The 22,734-nt window shown below is 48.7% G+C and overlaps 10 protein-coding genes across 10 annotated transcripts; 3 read left to right on the top strand and 7 right to left on the bottom strand.

The window, feature by feature from the left end:
* Positions 1 to 185: 185 nt before the first annotated feature.
* On the bottom strand, positions 186 to 2,662 carry pmt4 (dolichyl-phosphate-mannose-protein mannosyltransferase; the record flags this gene model as incomplete). The annotated part of the gene is made up of 3 exons (XM_057232209.1): positions 186 to 646; positions 715 to 2,356; positions 2,435 to 2,662. 3 exons carry the CDS (start codon positions 2,660 to 2,662, stop codon positions 186 to 188), a joined length of 2,331 nt encoding a protein of 776 aa, XP_057083974.1.
* Positions 2,663 to 3,297: 635 nt separating this feature from the next.
* Positions 3,298 to 4,206, bottom strand: N7447_007946 (uncharacterized protein; the record flags this gene model as incomplete). Its single annotated transcript, XM_057232208.1, has 1 exon — positions 3,298 to 4,206. One exon carries the CDS (start codon positions 4,204 to 4,206, stop codon positions 3,298 to 3,300), a length of 909 nt encoding a protein of 302 aa, XP_057083973.1.
* Positions 4,207 to 4,722: 516 nt separating this feature from the next.
* N7447_007945 (uncharacterized protein) lies at positions 4,723 to 5,844 on the bottom strand (the record flags this gene model as incomplete). The annotated part of the gene is made up of 1 exon (XM_057232207.1): positions 4,723 to 5,844. One exon carries the CDS (start codon positions 5,842 to 5,844, stop codon positions 4,723 to 4,725), a length of 1,122 nt encoding a protein of 373 aa, XP_057083972.1.
* Positions 5,845 to 7,280: 1,436 nt separating this feature from the next.
* N7447_007944 (uncharacterized protein) lies at positions 7,281 to 8,334 on the top strand (the record flags this gene model as incomplete). The annotated part of the gene is made up of 5 exons (XM_057232206.1): positions 7,281 to 7,322; positions 7,378 to 7,536; positions 7,589 to 7,695; positions 7,769 to 8,085; positions 8,144 to 8,334. 5 exons carry the CDS (start codon positions 7,281 to 7,283, stop codon positions 8,332 to 8,334), a joined length of 816 nt encoding a protein of 271 aa, XP_057083971.1.
* Positions 8,335 to 8,705: 371 nt separating this feature from the next.
* N7447_007943 (uncharacterized protein) lies at positions 8,706 to 10,064 on the bottom strand (the record flags this gene model as incomplete). The annotated part of the gene is made up of 5 exons (XM_057232205.1): positions 8,706 to 8,857; positions 8,972 to 9,281; positions 9,330 to 9,599; positions 9,666 to 9,949; positions 10,010 to 10,064. 5 exons carry the CDS (start codon positions 10,062 to 10,064, stop codon positions 8,706 to 8,708), a joined length of 1,071 nt encoding a protein of 356 aa, XP_057083970.1.
* A 729-nt stretch (positions 10,065 to 10,793) lies between these two features.
* On the bottom strand, positions 10,794 to 11,051 carry N7447_007942 (uncharacterized protein; the record flags this gene model as incomplete). Its single annotated transcript, XM_057232204.1, has 1 exon — positions 10,794 to 11,051. One exon carries the CDS (start codon positions 11,049 to 11,051, stop codon positions 10,794 to 10,796), a length of 258 nt encoding a protein of 85 aa, XP_057083969.1.
* Positions 11,052 to 12,879: 1,828 nt separating this feature from the next.
* Positions 12,880 to 13,777, top strand: N7447_007941 (uncharacterized protein; the record flags this gene model as incomplete). Its single annotated transcript, XM_057232203.1, has 3 exons — positions 12,880 to 13,427; positions 13,481 to 13,558; positions 13,621 to 13,777. The coding sequence occupies 3 exons, from the start codon at positions 12,880 to 12,882 to the stop codon at positions 13,775 to 13,777; spliced, it is 783 nt and encodes a 260-aa protein (XP_057083968.1).
* Positions 13,778 to 13,846: 69 nt separating this feature from the next.
* On the bottom strand, positions 13,847 to 14,713 carry N7447_007940 (uncharacterized protein; the record flags this gene model as incomplete). The annotated part of the gene is made up of 2 exons (XM_057232202.1): positions 13,847 to 14,118; positions 14,173 to 14,713. The coding sequence occupies 2 exons, from the start codon at positions 14,711 to 14,713 to the stop codon at positions 13,847 to 13,849; spliced, it is 813 nt and encodes a 270-aa protein (XP_057083967.1).
* Positions 14,714 to 17,178: 2,465 nt separating this feature from the next.
* Positions 17,179 to 18,882, top strand: N7447_007939 (putative MFS transporter; the record flags this gene model as incomplete). The annotated part of the gene is made up of 3 exons (XM_057232201.1): positions 17,179 to 18,222; positions 18,279 to 18,643; positions 18,696 to 18,882. The coding sequence occupies 3 exons, from the start codon at positions 17,179 to 17,181 to the stop codon at positions 18,880 to 18,882; spliced, it is 1,596 nt and encodes a 531-aa protein (XP_057083966.1).
* A 1,471-nt stretch (positions 18,883 to 20,353) lies between these two features.
* Positions 20,354 to 22,566, bottom strand: N7447_007938 (uncharacterized protein; the record flags this gene model as incomplete). Its single annotated transcript, XM_057232200.1, has 3 exons — positions 20,354 to 21,484; positions 21,523 to 22,383; positions 22,441 to 22,566. The coding sequence occupies 3 exons, from the start codon at positions 22,564 to 22,566 to the stop codon at positions 20,354 to 20,356; spliced, it is 2,118 nt and encodes a 705-aa protein (XP_057083965.1).
* Between the last annotated feature and the right edge of the window lie 168 nt (positions 22,567 to 22,734).

The raw sequence follows: 22,734 nt of genomic DNA, 5'->3' as shown, positions 1-22,734 counted from the left end.
ACCAAGAGTTAATATCAATACTCCATCATGTTTCCAATCGCACAAACACCTTCTTCCCGCCGCCTTTTATCACGGATTATAAGTTATCTTACAAAAATTGCAATGCAATTTCAGTTCGGCCCATGGTCACAAATGGAAATGGGTCTGTTCGCCCAGATGGGGCCAAGGAAGCCAACCGGGAGAGCTTATTTGGCAAAGTGCAGATCGTAGTTCAGCCACTTGCGCGCCATAACGCCCGGCACATCTAGGCCGGGGGTACCGTAGGTCAAGGGCGCATAGAAGATGAAGCCCCAGATCGTGGCGGCTAAAATGATAAGGGTGGCAATCCAGCCCGCAATGAGTGACTTGCATCCCATGCGTTCCTTGGCCGTGATGAACCGGCGCAGGCTGCTGACCGAGCGCGCCTTGGACTTGCCAGAGGGATCATCGACAGGGGGAAGTGCAGTGCGGGGGTCGAGCGGCTGCAGGTTGAAAATGAATTCGATCAAGGCGCCACACACCATAGTGGAGGCCAGGTGCGACGGCAGGTAGTGATGCAGGAAGCGCTGGCGACCCATCAGCCAGAAGGGGAAGTAGTGCGCAGCCCAGCACAGGAACAAGAAGCCGGTGCTGTTGTACAGACGCGAGCGTGTACCGGGGCCCCAAACTGATGAAAATGTGTTAATTACTGGAGCAAACCAAGATAATGGTTGGGTGTGTGGTTTTTCGACTTACTTTCTTCCAATGCATCAACACCACGGCGAAGCGAGAGCTGGTCAGCACCAACAATTCCGGCAAACACGGCCAGAAGACTGCTGGCAATCCACCATCCAATGGGGTTACCCAAGAAGTAGATCTGCTCACGAGTATCGTTCTTGGTCCAGAAGCTCACACCCCGCAACAGGAACGGCCACTGGAAGGGCTCGGTGGCATAGGGGTGGCTGCTGGTCAGAGCGTTGTTGTGGTGGAACATGGCACCCTGCAGCTCGAAGTACTTGCGCAGGAAAGGCAGCGTCTTGACCTTACGCTCCTCCTTGACAAGACGAGGACTATCCTCCTCCAGGTTCTCGATGTTCTCAACGTACCAGGCGTTGCTGGACTGGAGGATATTCTTGTTACCATTGATTTCGGCCTGCTTGTAACCCCACTCTGGCAGTGGGGTTGTGTGTGTCCACAAAGCGACCCGGGTCGGGACATGAACCAACTTGAACAGGCTGGAAAGAGTACGGAACTCCTGGGCAGGCTTGCCCGACTCGATCTTAAGCTCGAACAAAGTGTCGTTGTGGCGCTCGCCATCGGCCAGTTCTTGAGAGACCGTGGTGAACTCCTGGTTGGTAGGGAAAAAGGGAGACGCAACATCGTGGGTCAGGAGATAACTCTCGGTTCCGATGTGGCGGAGCTGGATAACGTCGCCGTTGCGCACGCTTTTAGGCTCAGATGCATCAACCAAAGGCTGGGCCGGCAGGATCTGCCACTGGTTGTTGGTGTCGTTGTGGGGATAACCAGTGACCTGCTGGCCCTGGCTGGAAATACGGCCATCATCATAACGCAGAGGGTACTTATCCCAGTGGCTATGGAGGAAGACCTTGGTATCTTTGTGGCGCATAGTAATAGTGTCGAAGTATTGAATGCCAACGGATTGAGCGGTCATCTGGTTGTCACTGAGAGTCTCCTGGAACTCGGGAGTCATGAAGTCGTCGCCGGGGCCAGACCGATTGAGAATAGCGAAGTGGACCTGGAACCAGAACAGGTAGAACATCACGGGGATAACGACCAATCCAACAGCGCGAGCCATAAAGTGCTTACCCCAGTTGACCATGCTCAGCGCTCCCTGCTTGCGATTGATATCCAAGAGGTTCCACAAGTCAATGAGGACTGCCGCACCAATGGTAACGAAAGTGAAGAAACCGACGTATTTGGTGGAGATGACACAGCTCATGCAGAAGCCGGTCAGGAGAAGCCATTTCCACCACTTCCGGCTAAACGGTTGGTGACGCAACTTGTAGAAACGGACGTAGCACAAGACACTGAGTGCCATTGACAGCACGAGGGTGGCGTCCAAAAGGATCAGACGGTCCTCGCCCACGTGGGCGTTGTCAAATACCATCAGACCGGCAGCCAACACACAGGCCGGCAAAGAGTAGCCAGACTCCCACATGATAAGGAACACCACGGGAATTGTCAAGGCACCGAGAGTAGCCGGTAGAGCTCGGAGGGAGAGGTAGGGCACATTGTTGTCGATGTAAGAGTCGCCGATATTCTCGAACAGGAATGTTCCATCGAAGCCCACAAGCCAACCCACCAGGGCAAACAACAGCTTTCCAAAAGGCGGGTGCACATCGAAGAAATAGGTTCGTTGAAGGTAGTAAGAAGCGAACTAGCCAAACGATATCAGTTAGTCAAAAGGCCCCCTTTTCGTAGACTATGCCGCCACAAGAGGCATTGAACATCATACCTTGCCGAAATGAACCTCGTCAAACACGACCTCGTTAGGGTAATCGAGGCGGTAGAACCGTGTCGCAAAAGCCAGGAGGGTGAGAATCACTATGGCCAGCCAATAGTCCCATTCCGACTTTTGTTTGACCGGTACTGACACGGGAGTCGAGTCATCGTCCGAGGGCAATGCGGTGTAAACGTCCTTCTTTCCGCCTCTCTTCCGCAGAGAGGGCGAAGGGGACGACATGTTGAAAATATGAAATGAAGAGAGCGACCGAGAAACTACCTATAATCAAATAGACTTCCGGGGGGTGTTAGTAAGGATCAACAAAGCAGGAAAAGGCCGCAATAGAGAGATATAAGAAGCTTACCAGAATCACCAAATAAGCATGGCACCCAACAATTGAGGCCAAGAAAATATGAGAAAGGAAAGGAGATGCGGAGGGGGGCCTGTAGTTGAGCGTTGCGTGTCTTCTTAGTTTCCGGTAGGGCGGTGGCCCAGGCGGAGCTACGTATACAAATCCACAAAAAGGGTCAACTCCTTGTTTGATATTGAACTGTCGCGTCAAGTATCGAGTATTCAAAGAAATTGAAATTCCAGTTTCTTATTGATTTATCCATACGGTGTCCTATGAATCTTTTCATGCCCACTAATTCATGCAATGACTTGGGAACATCCATGTGATCTCCCCTTTGACAACATTTTCCATAGTTTTCTGGCATTCTAATTGGACAGATACTTTCATATAAAGTTTTGGTATATTCTCATTGGAATTACTAGTCTGGAGTCCTGCGACTGAACAAAGAATCTCCCTAATCGGCCCTTGTCAAGATCAGCCAAGTCTGGTCTAGACAATGTCGAAATGTAAATATATATACAGATTAACGTCTTTCGTCTGCCTCAACCTCACGAATAACAAGCCACAAAGCCTTCCTAAAAGGAGCTTCTTCCTGTTTATTCTCTTGAATGTAAACGTCGGCTCGCCTGCCTAGGCCTCTCCTCTCCTGATCTCTCGGCTCGTTATTATACTTCTTCAACGAGGCATTGAACCGCGTCAACTTAGACTTAGAAGACCACGGCAAGATCTCAAATTCAAGCTCAGCAATCCAGGGCTGTAAGGTACCAATCCTCCGCTGTAATTCAAGCTCCTGCTGCTGCCTTTCATCGGCTCCAGCGTTATTCATGGACGCTTCATTCTGGAGTTGTAGAAACAGAGGCGCCTGTCGATTGATCTTGCCCTGAGAGTCCAATATAGGCAGCTTTGCAACATGAGCCAGCGCATCCAGCTTCGCAATTTCAACTCTCAAGCCGCGTGGACCGAAGATGTCCTTATTAGCTTTTTTGATGGACGAGTCCGTCCGGCTTTTGGACATGCCTTGACTGCTCAGGTTTGCGAGTCCGCTGACAGCGGACCCAATCCAATGCAGCGGGAATAGGATCGGGACGGAGTTCAAGATGCCGCCTGTCGCGTCTAGGACTTGAAGGGGCGGACTGGCGGATATGTCTTTGTTCAGTTGGTCGAGGAAGGTGAGGAAAGATTCCTTGGGGAGTTGGTGGTTTTTTAGGATGGGTGGATATGCGCGGATGAAAGGAGAATCAGACGAGGATGTGATCGCTGGTATTGCGATTGGTTTGTGGTTTGTTTGTGAGGGGGTTTCTTGTACTGGTGGTGATTGGCTTGGTTGTGTTGAGGGTCCTGGGGCTGTATATGCTGGAGGGTGATCTGCTGCCTCTCCCTCATAAGAGCGTCCCATATCCTCGAAGGGATTTTGTTTCTTTTCATCGGCCATTGTGAGTGAAAGAAAATAAGTTAATTCTTCTCGTGTTACGGGGGCCAACCTCCTTTTAAGTCTGAAAGTGGAGTGGAGTGAGCTCAGCCTTAGATCCTAGAGATTGCTTGGATTGGCTGAAAGATATATTGTACGTGCGTATGTAGGTACATAGTAAGTACATACTATTGTACTATGTGTGGTAAAATAAGCCTTGACTTAGCCACACCTGGGCAGCCATGGTCTTTCCATGGATGGTTGGGGCTTGCACTACGCCGTATCGGGAATCCTGTGCGAGATAGCGTCAGCCATGCATATCTTTCACAGCCTCAAAGTATACGTTAGGGCGCAAGAAAGGTTTGGTAGTGTTGTATTGTGGTTTTATTGGCTATATGTTCGACATAGAAAACGACCGAATGCCCCAAGAAATTCACTCCCAATAATGCTGTCAACATATGCAAAACGGATTGGCCACGCAAAATATGAATCTCAAGCAAATAGTACGGTTCATGGGTATCACTCAAATATCTTAGGGCCTTAATCGTCATCTGAAATATTCAAAAGCTCCAATTCCATCGAGACCAATGCCTGGAATTCTGCCCGGGGCATTCCAGTGGCCTTGGCCAAGCGGAACAAACTCTTGATGCTCGTACCAATATGCTGTTTCACTCCCACCTCGTAGGTGGACTGGCTCTCTGCCTCGTATTCCAGTTTTGCGATAGCATCAGAGCTACCGGAAGATGCAGAGGCCGGCCGCGGGTGGTTCAAATCCTGCGCGGCCTTATCACTGGGCATGTGGTCTGGAGAATATCCGTTGGTGCGAGGCTCCTCCGGATTGACCCCGTTCACCTGTCGTCGCAATAGATTGGCCAGCATATCTCCGTTGAGGGATGACGGACCAACCTCCGGTTGCTCCTCTGTGGGATCATGATTATCCATGGCCGGCTGCACGTCGCCGTACTGCGAGAAATATGACTGCTCAGATAAGCCGGATGAACCTGGCTTTGATAGATCGGGACGCGGTGCGGGGGTCTTGGCTCCGGGTGTGGAGTCGTACTGAGCCCAGTAATCATCGTCGTCGTCGTTCTCCACGATGTTCTCCTGGGCTTTCTCTTCTTCGGCAGCCTTTAATGTATCAGCCAGCAGTTTGTCCTTTGCCTGAATGTTCGCCTCCCCGATGGAAGAAGCCCAGGTATTCTCATCCTCAGCAGGTCCCTCCCGTGGCAAAAGCTCTGCAACTCGCCAGCCACGACCACCTCCTTCCTCGTCTGTCGGGCACCATAAATAGACCACTGTCAAGCTGTAGTCTGTGAGTGGAACTTGTGCTTTGAGGGTCTCATCGTCGACCCGTTTGTATGTCACCGGAAGTTCATCCGGAAGCTCGATTTCGCCCGATACGGGGTGTGGTTCAAAGGTGGCGCCGTCAATTAACCTCTGCAGACGCTCTGCTTTTGCAGCATCCCAACACAGTAGTTGTAGCCAGGACTCAGTGGAAGATGTGGATAGCGAACTGAGAACCCCGACTCGTTGGCGCAGAATAGGGGAGAGGAGTGGTAACAGAGCTGGAGGTGCGCGAGGCGAGACAAAGGCTAGTGGGAGGCATGCGAGGAGAGGAGGGAGTAGTTCGCGAGTTTCCGGTGGGTTAATGAGTTCGACCATGATTGCTATAGGTAGGAATTGTGGAGAGAGAGAGAGAAAGAGAAAGTAGAAATGGGGATGTTCAAAAGACAGTGTTTTGCAAGCTCTCCGGGCTCCATTCGACCGAACGTGGGGCAACAAACAGAGCAATCACCGGGCCGTAAAGCTTACCCGTCCGTGGTTCTATCGGTCTTTATATAAGCACGTGGATATAATCGTCAACTATTTCTTTTAATTTTGTACATTCTTTATAGTTTCATGTTGATACAGTTCTATCCGTTTCTTGTTTTCCTACTTCAGATCCTTACACTGACTGCAGAGACTCTAATATATATCTGGTTCTTCCTATTGGCTCTTTCGAATATCCAATATAATCCATAGCCTGGAGAACATCTGAAATAAAATCGCCGATTTTCAAATGCAAGTCCCACATTCCAAAGGTTCCACATTCCACACCCCACCTGGACACAAGCTGCCAGGCCGTCATTCGGAGTAGAATCAGCCGGCCAATTTGAAATTCAGTCCGGGAGTACGGAGGACCAAAATACATACAAAATCAACTAGCATCCACAGTAAGTCGCCGAATTGACACTAACGGCGAAAAGGAAGAAAAATGATTGAGAGGTTGAAATGTGCGAGTGGCCACCTTTGCGAACTCGGCCTACCTAGTACATCATGATTTGATAGAAAAGAGGAAGCGAGATAATCTGAAGGGCTCCGTATTCGGTCTCGTGATGTCTTTCCGCTAGGCCATGTGGTAACTTGCTCGTGCATTCTTTTTAGATATCTTTGTCTAGATACCTTCTCGGTTTTATCGGTAGACGGCAGAAAAAGACGGGAAAAGGCTTGAAACATGCAGACAACCTTTCCATGTCTAACCTTTGATAATTTGAGAAGAGCAAGGATTAGACAGGTAGATATTTCCTTTGAACGTGCATGGTGGAATGTGAGAATGGAGATTGGATGGAGAAACTAGAAGCCGAGACGGCATATCCACCTGATCTACATCGAAATATACGGAGATAACGGAGAGTCGACCACACTTCCATCTACAATCACATTCCAAGTCGAAATAAAGTCTAAGAAGATGTACAGTTGCGGAGAAATTCTTTTTCGAAGAATGGGGTCATGTTATCTCCATCTCCCACCATTCTCTTCTATTGAACTAGAAACGCGCTGGGCCCTTCTCCACCTGCAGATCGGCGCGGCAATTGAAAAAGTGTCAAGTATTCGCGAAGAGACAATGAATCAGCAACAACATCGATCCTGCTTTGAAATCAGTAATATACCGGTTAAATAAGTCTATGGATTTCGAACTAATAAAGGAAACCGTATAAATAAGTCCATCTTTCATCCTCCTAGAGCAAGATTCAGCATCAACGTTTGTGATCTTCCGTTTCTTCCTACTGTCAAAGTAAAACTATAGCACATTTACTTCCATTTGTACATTGTTGACAATGCCGTCCTACGTTATTACCGGGGCGTCCAGGGGCATTGGGGTGAGTTTTATTCTTTAGGAACCGGATGAAAACTAACCGTTCTCAACCGAAACAGTGGGAGTTACTTCGTCAACTCTCCAGCGATTCAAACAATACCGTGATCGGAATTGTTCGCAACAGGTCTGCGACTCAAGAGAAAGTGAAGGAAGAGTTGCCGGAGCGTACCAATATCCATATCGTGCAGGCCGACATTACCGATTATACTGCTTTAAAGGTTGGGACTCTCGAAATCTACAGAAGGAACCTATATTGATACCTCTTTCTAGGCTGCGGCAGCAGAGACTGCAACGATTACTGGCGGGAGGCTCGATTATCTCATCGCCAACGCTGGGCTGGTATCCAAATTTGATGCCTACGATCCCATCGGGGTTCTGTAAGTCAACTTGGCCTCAATTATTGGGTCTTATAATGTGGTAGTCACTGACAGTATGATATTAACCAAAAAGTGGCCAACAGCCTGAAGCCCTAGAGGAGAACCTTAACACGTGTATCAAAATCAACGTAACCAGCAACATTCACTTGTTCAACTTGTTCACGCCCTTGATTCTGAAAGGAGAGGTCAAGAAGGTTGTTGCCATCTCCAGTGGCCATGCCTCCCTCGATGCCATCTCTATTCTAGGGATCGATGTCGCCTCTCTCTATACCATCAGTAAGGCGGGCCTGAATGCTGCTGTGGCCAAGTTCAGCGCGCAGTATGCCAAGGATGGCGTCCTTTTCATGAGCATTTGTCCCGGAATGGTTGATACGGGTCACTTCGCCGACGGTATGTTTGAACATGTTCTTGCCTTTCTGTTTGACACACCAATCTGATCTTCTTCTAGCAACTGAGGAGCAGCAGAAGGGCTTGGCAGGGATGCTGGGTGCATTCGCCCGGTACGCACCCGACTTCCAGGGTCCCAGTCCACCGGAGGCTGCGGTGAAGGATGTTATCTCCGTTATGGAAAAGGCCAGTGTCGAGAGCGGCGATGGCGGCTCCTTCGTGTCGCACTTTGGTAACCAACAGTGGCTGTAGAAGTATTTTCAGCCTTGGGAAGACTGCTTTCTGATTCCATAGCCGAACCCATGTTTTAAATGTTATCCTTGATCCTTTTCAGAGAATGGAGTGAAGTTGCATCTTATTGGGAGAACTCTTAGATTTCGACAGACTGTTCATTGCCGATGAAATGATACGCAAGCGAGCAATGTGTCTTCCCGCCTCAATCAACTTGTATTGGTCTTAGGGTGGTAGTATGTATCCACTGTACCAGACCGTCAGCTATCTTCGAGAAGGTCCGAAATATTGCGACGGGACCCCAGATACCGATGCTAAATTTATCACTCATAGTAATCACATGTGCTGTAACCGGCCTCAATAAAAAATTATCCAAGTGAGCTTTCTTTCAGTTAGACAAAGGTAGGCAAAATAGTGCAACAGCTCAAAATAGCACTAAGCTTTTCAGTATAGTCAATCTCGCCATGGGCAAGATCATCTTGAATCCATATGGCCTGAATCAGCTTCTTGGTCAGAAATAGGGAGCGCGATGAATCCCTTTTTTCTGTCCTAGAAATTAAATCTAGAACTATACACCTTTCCCGATCGGTCCGCGCTTCGCATCCCAGGATAAACAGTGGATACTGACGTTCACAAGAACTGAGCTGGGAGAAAATACCGAAGGCTTGTTCAACCCGTTGTTGGGTTTGGGAAGCTGGTTCTAGGATGTTTCCAAAGGCTCGGTTAAGGTAGATGAGAGTGGCTAGTTGGAAGAGTTCCACAAAAGTCACCATACTCGGATTCTCGTCGATTATCGTGTCTGAGATCGGGATGGACTGGATCCTCCATGCCAGGATTTTAACGTAGCTTTCAAAGTCGTCGGCTTCTTCGGACGAAAACATATTGGACAGTTTTGTTGCGACTAGATTGCAAACCTCAGTCAAAGACCTGAGAATTTTGGTAAAGGGGGACTGGGCTGAGTGTGTGATCTATCTCATTTCAATTAGCAACCTGACTTTCGTGAAACGCGAAAATACTATGCCAACCTCGATACAGGGATCAGTATTCATCGGCGGCGATGGGATGTCTACCGGCTCGTCCGAATGCACGAGAGGCCTGTCGATCGCCGACGGGTGCCAGTGTGCGATACTGAAACGGGATAATACATCATGGTAGTATACCCAGTCAAGCAAGGCATTGAAGTCGCTATCCCTTTTATAAATGTCGAGAGATGAGGCTTTGATTACACTTTTGACACCGATAATGTACGATCTCCATTGGCCGGAGGTACATGACGCCTGGTGGATCTGGGTTGAAGACCGCATTAATATAGATCATGCATGTTACTAGGGGTAGGATCTAAAGATACAAACCTCATATGAGCATAAGAGCATCCCCGCAGCAACATGCTGCATTGTTTCCATAGTACCAATTTCGCAATTTGATGCAACGCCTAGGGCTTTCAAGGCAGCTATCTTGAGCTCGGCAGCCTGTGATTGCAGTCCAGAACGGTGCAGCGAGGACAACGCGAGCAAAGACCGCAGCACTGCAGCGGTGGATGGGGCGTTATTAATGAGAGCCATGCGGATAAGCATGTTGCCCACATTAGTCGGGTCATGGCCGAAGGTTGTTAAAGAGCAGGATGCAGTGGATTGAACTGCAATACCGGTCAGTTTCATGGGAGATTCGATGGATGAATGGGTTGTGTTTCGCCTACAGTATTGAAATAGATAGTTTTCGGCAACATCTAATTTGAATGGATTGAATGGCATTGGTGATCGTAGTGTCAGTTTGTGGTACTCTGCAGCACGTCAGTGCTTCTGCTATCTCGCTGATCATATGAACGTCCCATGGTGGAAGGCATTACCATTTGATACTAGACCTAAGAGATACCGGTGCATCTCAATATCCCAGGTGGATATATTAATCAGGTGCGCATTAGAAAAATGAGGCTCCGCCATTCTTTGTTGTATAAATGAGCGTGCCACCATAGCACGTCGCTTATCATTGGCCTTTGGCCACGACAGCCGGAGGCCGTAGCCCTTGCAAGTGCGGTTAGACTGGGCACACTGCGAGCACGTTGGGACAGTCCGGTCGCAGAGAATCCGGCGATCTGCATGCAAACCTCAGCAAGTTTACATCTAATTTCACACAGGGAGGCGCAAACTGGTTTTCTAATGTTGAACATACCCCTACATGTCCCACAGCTTCGACTCGCCATGTTAGTTGGATAGCCTATCAAACTCTCCGTGTGTGAGAGAAGTTTCCACAAAAAGAAACTTGTTACGGTCACTGAGCGGATAATACTGAGACTTGAGATTATGATGACCGTCTTGCTGACTGATGCTTCTTTCCAACGTTGTCTGTGCGTGGGGGCTGATATTGTGCCAAGCACTACCTACTAGCTAGCGTTTACTCCGTATAATCCGGTGACGGTGAATTTTTAGCGTTCCATTTCGGATTTAGCGCCTTGTTGCGCGTTACGCTAGCCGTGCGTGTTTCTATGAAGTCCCCTTCATCGCTGCTCCAACTTCTCGCTGTTCTCGCCCTTCTGCCCATCCTTTCCCTCCATTCCTCCTGTGCGCCTTGCGAGTCGCGCCGACCTGCAGTTCAGGCCTCTGACGTGTCAATCGGTCAGTTCGTCGTCGAACTTCTGCGCATCCGGGCGCCTTCACCCTGTGCTCTTTCTGGATAATCGTCCGAGTGAAGCGGGCGAGGTCGAGGGCGTTCTCAGCCTTGGCTGATAGTGACCGTATCATTTCGTAACTGAGGAAGGCGGGGATGAGACTTGTTAGCGTACACGAACGACCTGTCACAGCCGCTATACGCATCAGCCCTTGGTTGTTAAGTCCGCGAGAGTTGACGGGATGCTAACAGTGACACTCCGTCCCTCCACGATAACTGTGAGGCTTCACGGCGGCCGTGTCGGAATCCAGGAATGATCTCTGAACCTGAATTTCCAGCCAGGCGCCATCGCCAGATCGCATACGAACAGCCATTCTTTTTCCTGTCATCGTTCGTATTCCGGAGCTCCGCCGGCCCCTATCACCGAATGCATATTGTCGCCGAAACATCGCTGATTTCATGATCGATTGGCGGAAAGGATAAGATGGACGACTGGGAAAACAAGGGGCTACTCGTGCGGCAAGAATGACATACGGCCTGGCGATTGGGGTATCCTTTCTCTCCCTGTAGGTGCGTCGTGCGCGTTTCGTTTACTGTCCTGGGCCATGGAACGAAATGCAAGCAGAGCTCAATCGAACTGGTGGCGACAGCTGGATGCAGATGATGCGTAGACCTACGGTTCCCTAGAAATACTGACTACGCTTTGCGGTGTGGCTATTAAATCAAGTGGATGAGCGGGCGAGTCATTCGCACGGTGGTGCTCAACACACGGTGCGTTGGCCACAGAATCTATTAGCAGCTAGGTCTCGTCTGAATGCCACCTTGCCAGAGAAACGTTTGCGTTAAACAAGGTATAATCGGTCTGATGAGAGGTATAAAGTCAAGTCTCGCACGCCGTCTTCGTGATAAAAGTAGCCTAGCATCCAATTCGGTCTTTATATCTCAACCCAGTGCTCAATTTTCCCTTCATCATCCAATACACATGTTGTCTCGTCTACTCGCTCCAGTCAATATGACCTTTTTTGCAGACAAAACACACAAATCCTTCGGTAGCTATAGTTAGGATTCCGACGGGCTACTTAATATATCCAGCGTACAGCGCGAGGGCTAATCTTGGTAGGGCGCCCACTGCGAGGTAGGGATTTAACGGTGTTGTGCTATTTGAAGCGTTCGAGTGAATCATAAATTGTACTGCGTGCGCAGTCGAATTCGCGCCAGCTTAGTACAGGCGTGTGCCAGATACGATAGCAGCGCTGCTTAGGCGATAGCTCTGCCTTTCGTCTTCGGTTACCACTAATAACTGTGCCAAAGGAGTGTTCTATGGTTGTGTAGGTAAAAAAAATAAAAATTGGGGGTTGGGACGTGTTCTATAAAAACGAGCTAAAAATTAGTGTGTCGGGAAACTTTTTGAACGGAATGTAAGATAGTCACTCTCTCTGACCTGAAAATTGGCTCAAGCGGACGAGTCGTACGAAACAGATTATTAATATTGTTGAAGTAAGTGAAATTAGCATAGATCTCGATAACCTAATACGGGCAACAGAGAATAACAATGATAATGTAAAATACCAAAACACGACAGGATAAAAATGGTCGAATCTTCATCCAGGCAATAACATTGGGTAATGCCGAGGGTACATTAAGACCAATCGCCGTGACGGATAGATACTAGCCATAGGCTAGCTCGTGCAGGAAGATAAATATACCATAACCCATAGCGAGGATTACCTATGGGGTGGAGGAGATTCGGGATTAGCCTTCGTGGCCTGGCATAACATATTCCATGTAGGTACGAGCAAGAGGGTAAGAGGGCAAGGGCACGGAGATCAATATTTATCAAGTATTGACTTTGAGGGAATAGCTGCCAGTCTGCCCCACATAAGAGCCTCACATTAATGCTCCTCTACTCAACCTCGTAACCTATCCAAGAAACCCATCTTTAAAGCATCCAAAGTAACTCCAATGTCGTCCTTATACTCAGCCTGGTTCCGTAAGGGCCCTGACCCTGGAAGTATCATCAGCCTTGACCAACCCGTCCCTTCCCGGTGGAAGATTCTTGAGAAGCTGAACGAGCATGACTATCAGGTTAACGAGGAGGAAAACGATGAGTATGGCTTCCGTTCTTTCGCCTCGGCTAAATATCTATGCTGCGATCCCAGAGCCCGGACTAGGGAAGCCTTCATGCGCATCTACATTCAAGTTCCCCATCGGAAGACTGAAATGGATGATGCGGATACCAGAAGCCGACAAACCACAACATATAACCCCCCAGAATTGATCGCCTACCGGGACCTCACTGAAAAGGGCTCTAGTGACACACCAAAGCTTCTCGGATACAAGACCGATAAACAGGATCGCTCGGGGCTAGTTCCGGGTGGGTTCATTATCTGGCTTGTGTGGGAGATCGTCCCAGGGCTGCGCCTCGGAGACGGCAATGGCGCTGACCCATATTGGGCTCTTCAAAGCTACGAAAGGGAGCAGGTTCGCTTGGCTTTCCTTAAGGCTCTACCGTAAGTCGATGTTTCTTCTGTATTCGATACTCTAATCATTGTCGACTACGTAGTAAGCTGCATGAGAACGGGTGGTTCCCCCGTGTATGCGGGGCAAGCAGCCTAGTTTGGCACGAGAAGACGCAAAGACTGTACGTTATTGCTATATTATCCCGACGATAAGGTGACGAACTTATTAATTTACTCCATATAGCTACTTTATCGGACCCTTTGAGAAGGCCGGTAAGCCCGAACGTCCGATTATCTTCGGTACCAACTGGATTGCGCATTTCGATCTCGCCAAGCCGGACCCGTCTACGGATGAACGTGACAGTGACTGGGATAAAGATACTTCACGCTGGCAATGGTAGCTGAGGAGGAAGCAAGATTGTTTGTTTGTCCGTTTATTATGTTGAATTCGGTGATAAGACTGTGGCATTTTATAAGGGAGCCGTCCACTTCTGGTTCCGCATGCCTGTGCTAGTGTCAAAATTCGAGTCCGCGAGGGCTAATAATCCACTATGGTAGAGACTCTGACAAAATGACACCGTCCTGCCTGAAGTACTTCCTCTGTCACTGTGGTAAATCACCGGAGAATACTCCAGTCCCCAAGCTCGACCGAATTCCTCCTTTCGAAGAAAAATCGTATACTCGTACGTAGTCAAGAACCCATACTTCAAGCGTGAGTCGAACATGTACTCCGCAATTTGGCCTATATATACGCGTCAGTGTATATTTATTCCTATTAATAGCTCATAAGACTAACCTAGTACATGCCGCAAATTATCTTGCTTGGCCCCAGACTCAAACTCAGTGATCAACTTCCTTAGGTTGTGCTCGCGTATCCAGGGAACCTTGACTTCTCCCACAACCTTTGCTTCGTGAGCTGAGGTCATAAGCACAAAGTCGGGGGCTTTTTTGTATCCTGGATACGGCGGCAAAGCACCCTTAGAGGCACCTAGCTTAATATCATGGTTCTGGGCCCCGAAGACAGCTCCTAGAGCTATTCCTGCTCGTCCCTCGAGTCTGCCTTGCACACCGCGCTCGTCACTCACGAAAACTTGCTCTTCGTGGACTGAACCGGCGAGGAAGTTGGCTGTCAATCTAGACGCTATTTCGCGCGGGTTCCATGTCTGGCTGTTGTAGGTGTTCGCGACTTCTGTCTTGAAGTGGGTCCATTGCCCCAGAGCTCCGATGAACTTGATCCGGTGCAACGCGTGGCTAACAGTGCGGCGAGTGGGAATGTCGAGATTAGGGAGAGGTTCTAGTAAGAGGTCGGACGCGCTATGCGTGACTGAGACTGCCATGATGATATAGCTGTAGAGTGATTGTTGATAAAGTGGGAGCTTGAAGCCTGATAGCGAAGTATTGATCGGGGGCTTGTTGAAAATAAGAAAACTAGCAGTATCAGAGCGAGGTGCAACGGTGAAGAAGCTCTGATGTTGATCGTGCACTCGACGGTGCCTTCCTAATTAAGAATTTGTAGGTTCTAGCGTACAGCGCCGCATATTGTACCTAGACATAAACATATTGAATATAGTGCCGCTGAATTTACTGCGGTTTATCTCGAATTTAGGATATTATAAACATTATTGATAGGGATTTGCAATTTTTTTCCTATATTTGTCGTCGTAGGGTAAATCATTATGGCCGGTGTTGCAGCTTGAAGAACTTCCTTTCTACTGATATAGCTTCTCCAGATATTGAAGCTCCCTTGGTTGTCATTACGAAGTATAATGCGAGATATTACAAATAGCAAAGACCGACATATTCCTGGCGTTAGTTGTGAAGATAACCACGCTTTTTGCGACTTCCTCGATGCTGCCCAGCAAATTCGAGAAAACTAATACGTAGCGACTTCTACCCTTGGCGACAACATATGATCGTTAAAAGGGGAACTCGCTTTCCATGATATTCTGGGGGCCTATTAAGACATCAAGACCAGAAGCATACTCGGATTCTGAAGAAGAGCCTAGCGGGTCTCTATCCCTGGAAGACGACTTCTACGAGACAAAGGAAGAGATTCCACAGGACTCGCTGTTGATGCAAAAGCCAGCGGCATCACCACAGTAAATGTTACTATGTCAACATAGAGCCTAGACCAGAGGATTAAAAACACTAGGAAAAGAGTGGGATGGCCTCCCCAAGCTCTTGAAGCAGATGAGTTAGCATGGCCTGGAGGAATTCAGGAAGCTCATGGAACTGAGAAATGCAGCTTCATCCGATGATCTAGATACACTCGCGGCTGGACTTCTGAGTGTTGTCAGGCTCGTCGGAAAATATGTCCCGAGAGAATGAAGGGGCAGCAGTCGCTGTCACAAAGCCACTTACTAGTATATACTCCAGGAGCCCGCTGCCCGTAGGTAGCTCTAAAGTTTTACTAATCCTTTTTTTCTGCTTAAAACCCTCCATTTGGCAGAGTCTATACTGCACTAGATATAAGAAGTCACTAAGGACAAGAAGTAGCATACTTACGACTGGTTTTGAATAATTATGAAATTTTGTACCAGCAGAACAAAAGTGGTCTTCGGCCTTTAGAAGTACTGGGGTGCAAATACTCATGAAATATGACTGTAGGTAGTCCTAGATTGTCACAAAAAAGATCAAGACCACGATTCTCCCTCCAAAAGCCACGCACAATCGTGGCCTTTTCATCGTCACCCCTAAGTACTCCGTACTCTGTACGGAGTGCCTATGAGCAAGGATTAGAAGTGGAACTAATTCCATAAGCATTGTGCCACTCAACATCCTCTTGCTTTGATTTCCTCAACACGAACTTCGGTGTCAGAGCCATCTCGGTCAATGATATCAAATTCCTTCTCCGTAGCCTCCAGCTCATTTCCCTCCACCCTAAGCTTTGAGACGTATGGTATCTACCCAGGTCTCCGTACGCTTCTTGCAAGCTTCTATATCTTTCTTCAGGCTTGCATACCAGGTTTTGATACCTTCATAGATACCTTGGAGCTATTTGCGCTCGAGCTTGAGACTCCCTTGTTCTTTCTTACGGCCTGAATAACCTTTCTCACATTATCCATTTGCATCTTTAGCTTATTGGTCTGTTCTCTCACGCTTTCAGTTTGTTCTCTCAAGGTATCAATCCGATCCCTCGTAGATTCCGAGTTGTTGTCGGCGGTCTCGGACCCCTTTCAATCTGGGCCTTCGGAATGTTGATCAAAGGGGTTTCGGTCCCTAGGTTCTAGGCCTTTAATTGTGGATTCAATTACATTCTCCTACATCTCTTTTGTGATAGTATTGTGTTCGGTAGCATTGAATTGGCGAAGCCGGATGTTTTCTTCCTTGTGTAATGCATTCTCTGCTGCCATTCAAGAGAGAAACAAGGTCATTTCATTGATGGACATGCATCAGAGAATGTATTGAAATCCTAGATAAAATTCGTGTAAACTGGGAATTTCAATGAGTTAAAGCTCCAGTGTATGTAGGTTTTCTATATTGGTTATATATATGAGAAAGAGGGGCAGATATTTCGCGGGGCAAACCCGAATGTGTCCGGTCACATCTCTCTGTGCGCGAGTCTGAAGAAATGACTGCAATTGATCGTAGAGCTCTCTATGAACTACAGAAAAAAGAATGGTCCCGACTTATCTGGATTGATAATCCGAGATCCCACATGCACGCTAAGACGCGCATTACTCGGCCGGGTTCTATCACGTTCTTATCCTGGGAAAAACCAAAAAAAAATTACATCCCCAACTCATCTTGTTACACATAGAGAAATTAGGAATTGGCCTGATTGTTCAGACAATCAGTCAAGATGGGCGATCCAGAGAAGGGCCAGTTCTCGCTCACTTTGACATCGACGGGCCGAGAATCGCATACTCCGGAGCCAAAGCCAGAAACTACCGATCTGGACGGTGGGATGTTCGATCGGACCCCTCTTGGAGATGGTCAAAACGAACTCATTTCAGAGCGCGGGGATGAGTGGGCCGCTCTGGAGAAGCGGGTACGATGGAAAGTCGACCTCCGTCTCTGTAGCATTGGCGGGCTTTTATGCAGTCTCAATTTGCTAGACTCGGGCATTTTATCCTCGGCCTCGGTGACGACTATGCTAGATGATCTTGATCTGAACCAAGGGAATCGGTACTCTGTCTCGATTTTTATTTTCACCATCGCCAGTGTGGTCTTCCAGCTGCCATGCACAGTGGCAGTTCGCATTATCGGTCCACGCATCTGGTTCTCGACAATCACATTCGCATTTGGACTGTTGACACTATGCACAGCTTTCGTTCGCAACTGGCAACAGATGATTATCCTCCGTGTGCTGCTCGGTATTTCTATGTCCGGTATTTACCCTGGTCTGACCTACCTGGTTAGCGCCTGGTACCCGCGACGAGAGCAGCAGCTCCGATTTGCATTCTTGCAGTCCGGGGAAGTTGTGATTCTGGCGACTGGAAATATCGTCAATTTCGGTCTCAATCACTTGAACGGCGTGGCTGGCTTAGCGGGCTGGCGCTGGATGTATATTGTTCAGGGTCTCATTACTTGCGTCCTGGGTTTCATTACTTACTGGTGGATGGTCGACTTTCCCGAGAACTCCCAGCGCAGCTTTTGGTTTCTTTCGGACCAGGAAACACGTATTGCAACGCGCCGAATCCAGGATGATCGAGCTGATGTTATCCCGGAACCTTTTTCCTGGGGCACGCTTCTTGCTAACTTCAAGGATCCGAAGATCTATGGCTTTGCAGTCATGTTCTTCTTGCTCAATCTCATTTCAACTGCTTTATCGTACTTCCTACCCATCATCTTACAATCTGGTATGGGATTCAGCTCGAATAAATCCATTCTGCTCTCCACGCCGGTAAGTTGATCCAGAGTATAAAGCGCCGCACTTTCGTTTTCTGACTCCTTCACTAGCCCTATTATTATGCTGTAATCCCGGTAATCCTCACATCACTTATCGGAGATTACTACCGCGTTCGTGGGCCGCTGATCGTCTTCAATGCCCTTGTTCTCATAGCTGGGTTCCTGATGTTCGGTCTTCCCGCATCCAACCTTGTGACAGTGCGATACATCGGGACCTTCTTGGCAACCGGTGCTTATATCTCGAACTGGGCTGCCCTCAATGCTTTCCAGGCGAACAATGTCGTTGGCCAGTGGAAACGAGTGGTAACTGCGGCGGCGGTCACTGCATGTAACGGACTGGGAGGTGTGGCAGGCAGCTATATTGTCCGTCAGCAAGAAGCTCCGCAATATCTGACTGCAGTCTGGGTGTCAATTGGGTAGGTGTAAGAGATTATTGAACGTTGGGCTGCTGGCTGACAACATTACTAGTTCCCACATTCTTCTCATTGCGATCGTGGGCGCATTCACAGTTTACTTTTACATTGCCAATCGGCAACAAGGGCGGGGATCAAAAGTCCTTGAGGGTGTGGTGAGTGATTTTCACCAATGGTCGGTCGATTTCATGTTCTTGCTAACGTATGAAATCGAAAAGTCTGGCTTTAGATACACTTATTGACAATATTCAAATATGAAACCTCGGCAACTCATGTTTAATATATACGGATACCTCTTTGAAAGTCTTCAAATGTTGTGCTATGTAGATACATGTTGGTTTATGACAAGCCAAATTACATTTTCGGGCTTTCTAGGCGTCGCCTTTCATCCAACACTTAATTGGTATCATATGCCATTTTGGCCCATTTGTTATATATTAATAGATATAGAGGAGATTTTCCTAGGCTTGCGGTCTGGACAGCGGGACATTAGTATGATTGTATTCAAATAACTATATCAACAGGATACGTACCAGGGCAAGTAGGATCAGATAGTCATCGACACCGGCCTTCACCCGCTGCATAAACCGAGGATAGAACCTCGCTGCAATGAAGACAATTTGCTATCATTCAAAAGGGAGCCCGGGAGAATCACCTAAATCTATTAGAGACTACGAGCCGCATAGGTGCTGAAAGTCTGTTAGATTCAAGGTTGTCTTCCATGGTATTCAAAACGACTTCATTGGTTGGAAAAAAGAGCCCTTTCATCCCCAGATATACCCGTAGACCTTCAAAGGGGTCCCAGAGCCATATTGACATCGTATGCGCGGAGGTGCCGAAGTGGCTCTTGGCCTCGCTTATGTTTTTCCTTCGTCTTAGGAAACAGCCTACCATCTGGCTGCATGCTTGGCTTCCCCACGTTTCCCTCCCCCAGACTCAAATTCCAGATCTCCGGAGGCTTTGGAATTACAAATACAATCTCGCCCTAATATCCGATCTCAGGGTTGCAAACAGTCTGCCTCATCCAACATTTGATCTCGGCAATAAGAATAATCTGCCCTTTATACCCATATATCAACCTTGTCACCATCATCGTGACGAATCCTGGGATATAATGGAGCCGATATGGACAAAGTATTGGATGGATACACATTGTTTGTTGCTGCATTGGTTTGCTCTTGTCGGTCGAGATCTTCGAGACATGTGATGCGTTGGGATGATTGATATTTGTAAGAGTATAGGGATAGACAATGAGAGCCCTGTTATGACTCTTGCGATGGCTTTACTAGCTTCAGATGCCAAGTCTGCAGGTTTAGGTGTCTATTGAGAGCTGTTCGGTATCACCGGGGAGACATCATTGGCAGCAATATCTCCCATGTCCAGGTGTCCAAGGTGGCGTCTGATTTGGGTCTCAACCGTAGGTCTATTTTCATGTCTTTCTCATTATTATTAGTCTTCAGGATATCTATGGTATAACCTCGTGGTTCTAGTTGGAGATGAAGAGAGCTGAAGGATCTAGGAACATAGTGACATTTTTCTATTGCAATGGCGATGAGATACATGCACATGCACAAATTATGCGATCGAAGGGAAGGGGGTATATGGCAAGCAAGACGGGAGACCTCCCAGGGAAAAAGGTAGACGGGGAAGGTCGGCCCGTAGAAGAAAACTACACAATCATTGGAAAAGACACAAGCCCTTGGAGTGGTAATCTTAAGCCACCCGATCCTTGTCTTTCTGTTCCAGCTTTCCCACAAGTCGCTTCATACCCGTCCACTCGTCTGCCGGCACTTCCTCTGGCAGCCCACAGAGACCCTTGCCCACTTCAAAGACTGTAACGACACCGTTAAGGCCACCAGTTGCCAGGCGGCGTCCTTCGCGCTCGTCCCACGCAACCTTGTTAAGGCTGCGGGACATGATGTTGCCATGGGTATTGTCGACAACTTCACGGGCCACTGGCACTTCGGTATCCGAGGCGAGGTCCCAGACTTCGACGTTGCCGGCACCGTCGACAAGACTGAACACGCCAGGTCGGGTTGGGTGCCAGCGGGCATCGTAGACAACATCGTCACGGGTAATGTCGAGAATGGGCGAGACGACTTGGGATTGGGCCATGGCAGATGTGGCAGAGGCGGTCGTCGCAGGGGGCCGCACACGCCAAAGCTTCACGCTCCAGTCCAGACTGGAGCTCAGCATAAGATCGCCAAGGTCAACGGGCCCACGACCGGGGTGGAATGCGGTAGACATGATTGGTGCTGTATGTCCCTTGTAGGCTAGGCGGTGGTCTGTGCCAGACTTGGCTCCGGCCCGATCGTATCGGTGGCATGGGTAGATGACTCCTTCTTCAGTACCAACAATGAAGAAAGTAGGATCAGTATGAGGGAATGACATGGTGGTTGGAGCCAGGTCCTCGGTCTTAGATGGGGGAGGTGTAGTCAGTTCCACACGATCTTGTGGGTAAGAGAGCATGTCCATTGTCCAACCGCAGACCACACCGTCCGTGGAGGCGGTCATGATATTGTGTGCATTCTGTGTGCCAACAATTGAGATGCTGTAAACGGGGTGGGCGTGTCCGCCGCCTGATAGCGGGGTCTTTTGTACTGGAGAGCCTCCACCAGCGCGCGAGGAACGAGTGTCCCATACAAGCACCTGTCCTGAATAGGAGCCTCCAACAACAAGGTTTGGATGGTAGGGGGAGAATTTTGCAGTAAGGATATCGGATGTTGAGTGGAACACATACTCCGGACGAGATTGCAAGTGTTGATTCCAGATCTGAACAAGGCCATCGGGTTCGTGAGGAGCGGAAGTATTCTTGGTGTATGATGCAAGCAACAATTCAGGGAACTGGAAGTCAAGGTTAGCATGAGCCAAAGCACTTTTACGGGATTTTGAAAGCTTGCCTTGGGAGAGAAGCTTAGATCACTGATAATGCGATTCTTGCTCCATCGTTCGTCCCAGAAATGGCACACTTCGTGCATTCCTCTCCTTTTCTTGCCAGTCTCCTCATCTTCTTGCAGATGCCCATCAGTTCCACCCAGCTCATAGTCTGCCAGTACATCGTAGTCTTCATCTAAAGCTCGCTCGATAACCTTCGAAGAGCGCTCCACAAAGTCCAGGAAATCGTCTGACGATGTGACTGCCTTCAGCTCGTCGTCGTCGAGTTTGCGTAGAGGGTAGCGGAGCTTTGCGGATTGTGCAGCTGTGTTCTCATTATTATCGGCCTGTTTGGTAGCCTGAAGCTCATCCTCAATTTCCTTGCGAAGCTTCTGTCGGATTTCCTCGTCTCGCTCCCGGTCTCGTCGACTGAGACGCTTGCTCGACTGCGTAGTACCAGGTGCTTCCTCATCGTCCGAAGCAACAGACTCTTCAGGAGTCTCCGGCTGGATATCTAGTCCATCCGTTTGCACGGCCTTGCTATAGGTGACAACTTCAGGTTTGGGTGCGGGTCTGTATTCCGTTTCAAGTTCAGGGGCCTGCGGGGCTTCCGTTGCAGACATCCATGGCTCATCTGTTGTCTGGACAGCAATGGACTGGGATTGTGGTCGCGATGGAGCTGCATATGTATCTGCATTTTCCCCGCTTAATTGGCTCGCGCTCAACACGGAGGTTGGTCGACTTCCTCTCCGAGACTGGTTATCGGCGCCGTGGCTGAGGGAGGCTGATGCTGGGCGGTCGACCAAGCGAGAGATCAAGTCATCTAGGTCGTGTCTAGTCTCTGTGCGGCTTGGTATTGGTGAGATAATCTAGCAAGGTTGTTAGACTCGGACGAGCTCCGTCATTCATTCACATGCTGCGTTTACCTCTGAAGCATCCCCGACACTGGTTCGGGAGGTGAATTCCTTCTGGCGCAGCTCGCGCTGCTTTTTGAGCTCGGCAAGCTTGGCCCGCTTTGCAAGGATTTCATCCTTACGTTGTTGCATCGACATCTTGCAAAATCATAAGAGAATTAGACCAAATGCGTCCACGTCCAAGTGTAGTACCTCCACTGCGGGTTTATTTACGGGGATGACTAAGCTCCGTCTTCGGGAACTCTGGAGCGGTCCGGAAAAACTCGCGCGCGCAGAACATGAACTGAACCTCGCCATTTGACTAAC

The sequence above is a fragment of the Penicillium robsamsonii genome, assembly GCF_028829455.1.
Source record: "Penicillium robsamsonii strain IBT 29466 chromosome Unknown utg000004l_segment0_segment0, whole genome shotgun sequence".
Classification (NCBI taxonomy): Eukaryota; Fungi; Ascomycota; class Eurotiomycetes; order Eurotiales; family Aspergillaceae; genus Penicillium; species Penicillium robsamsonii.
This window is presented reverse-complemented; position numbering and strand designations above follow the sequence as displayed.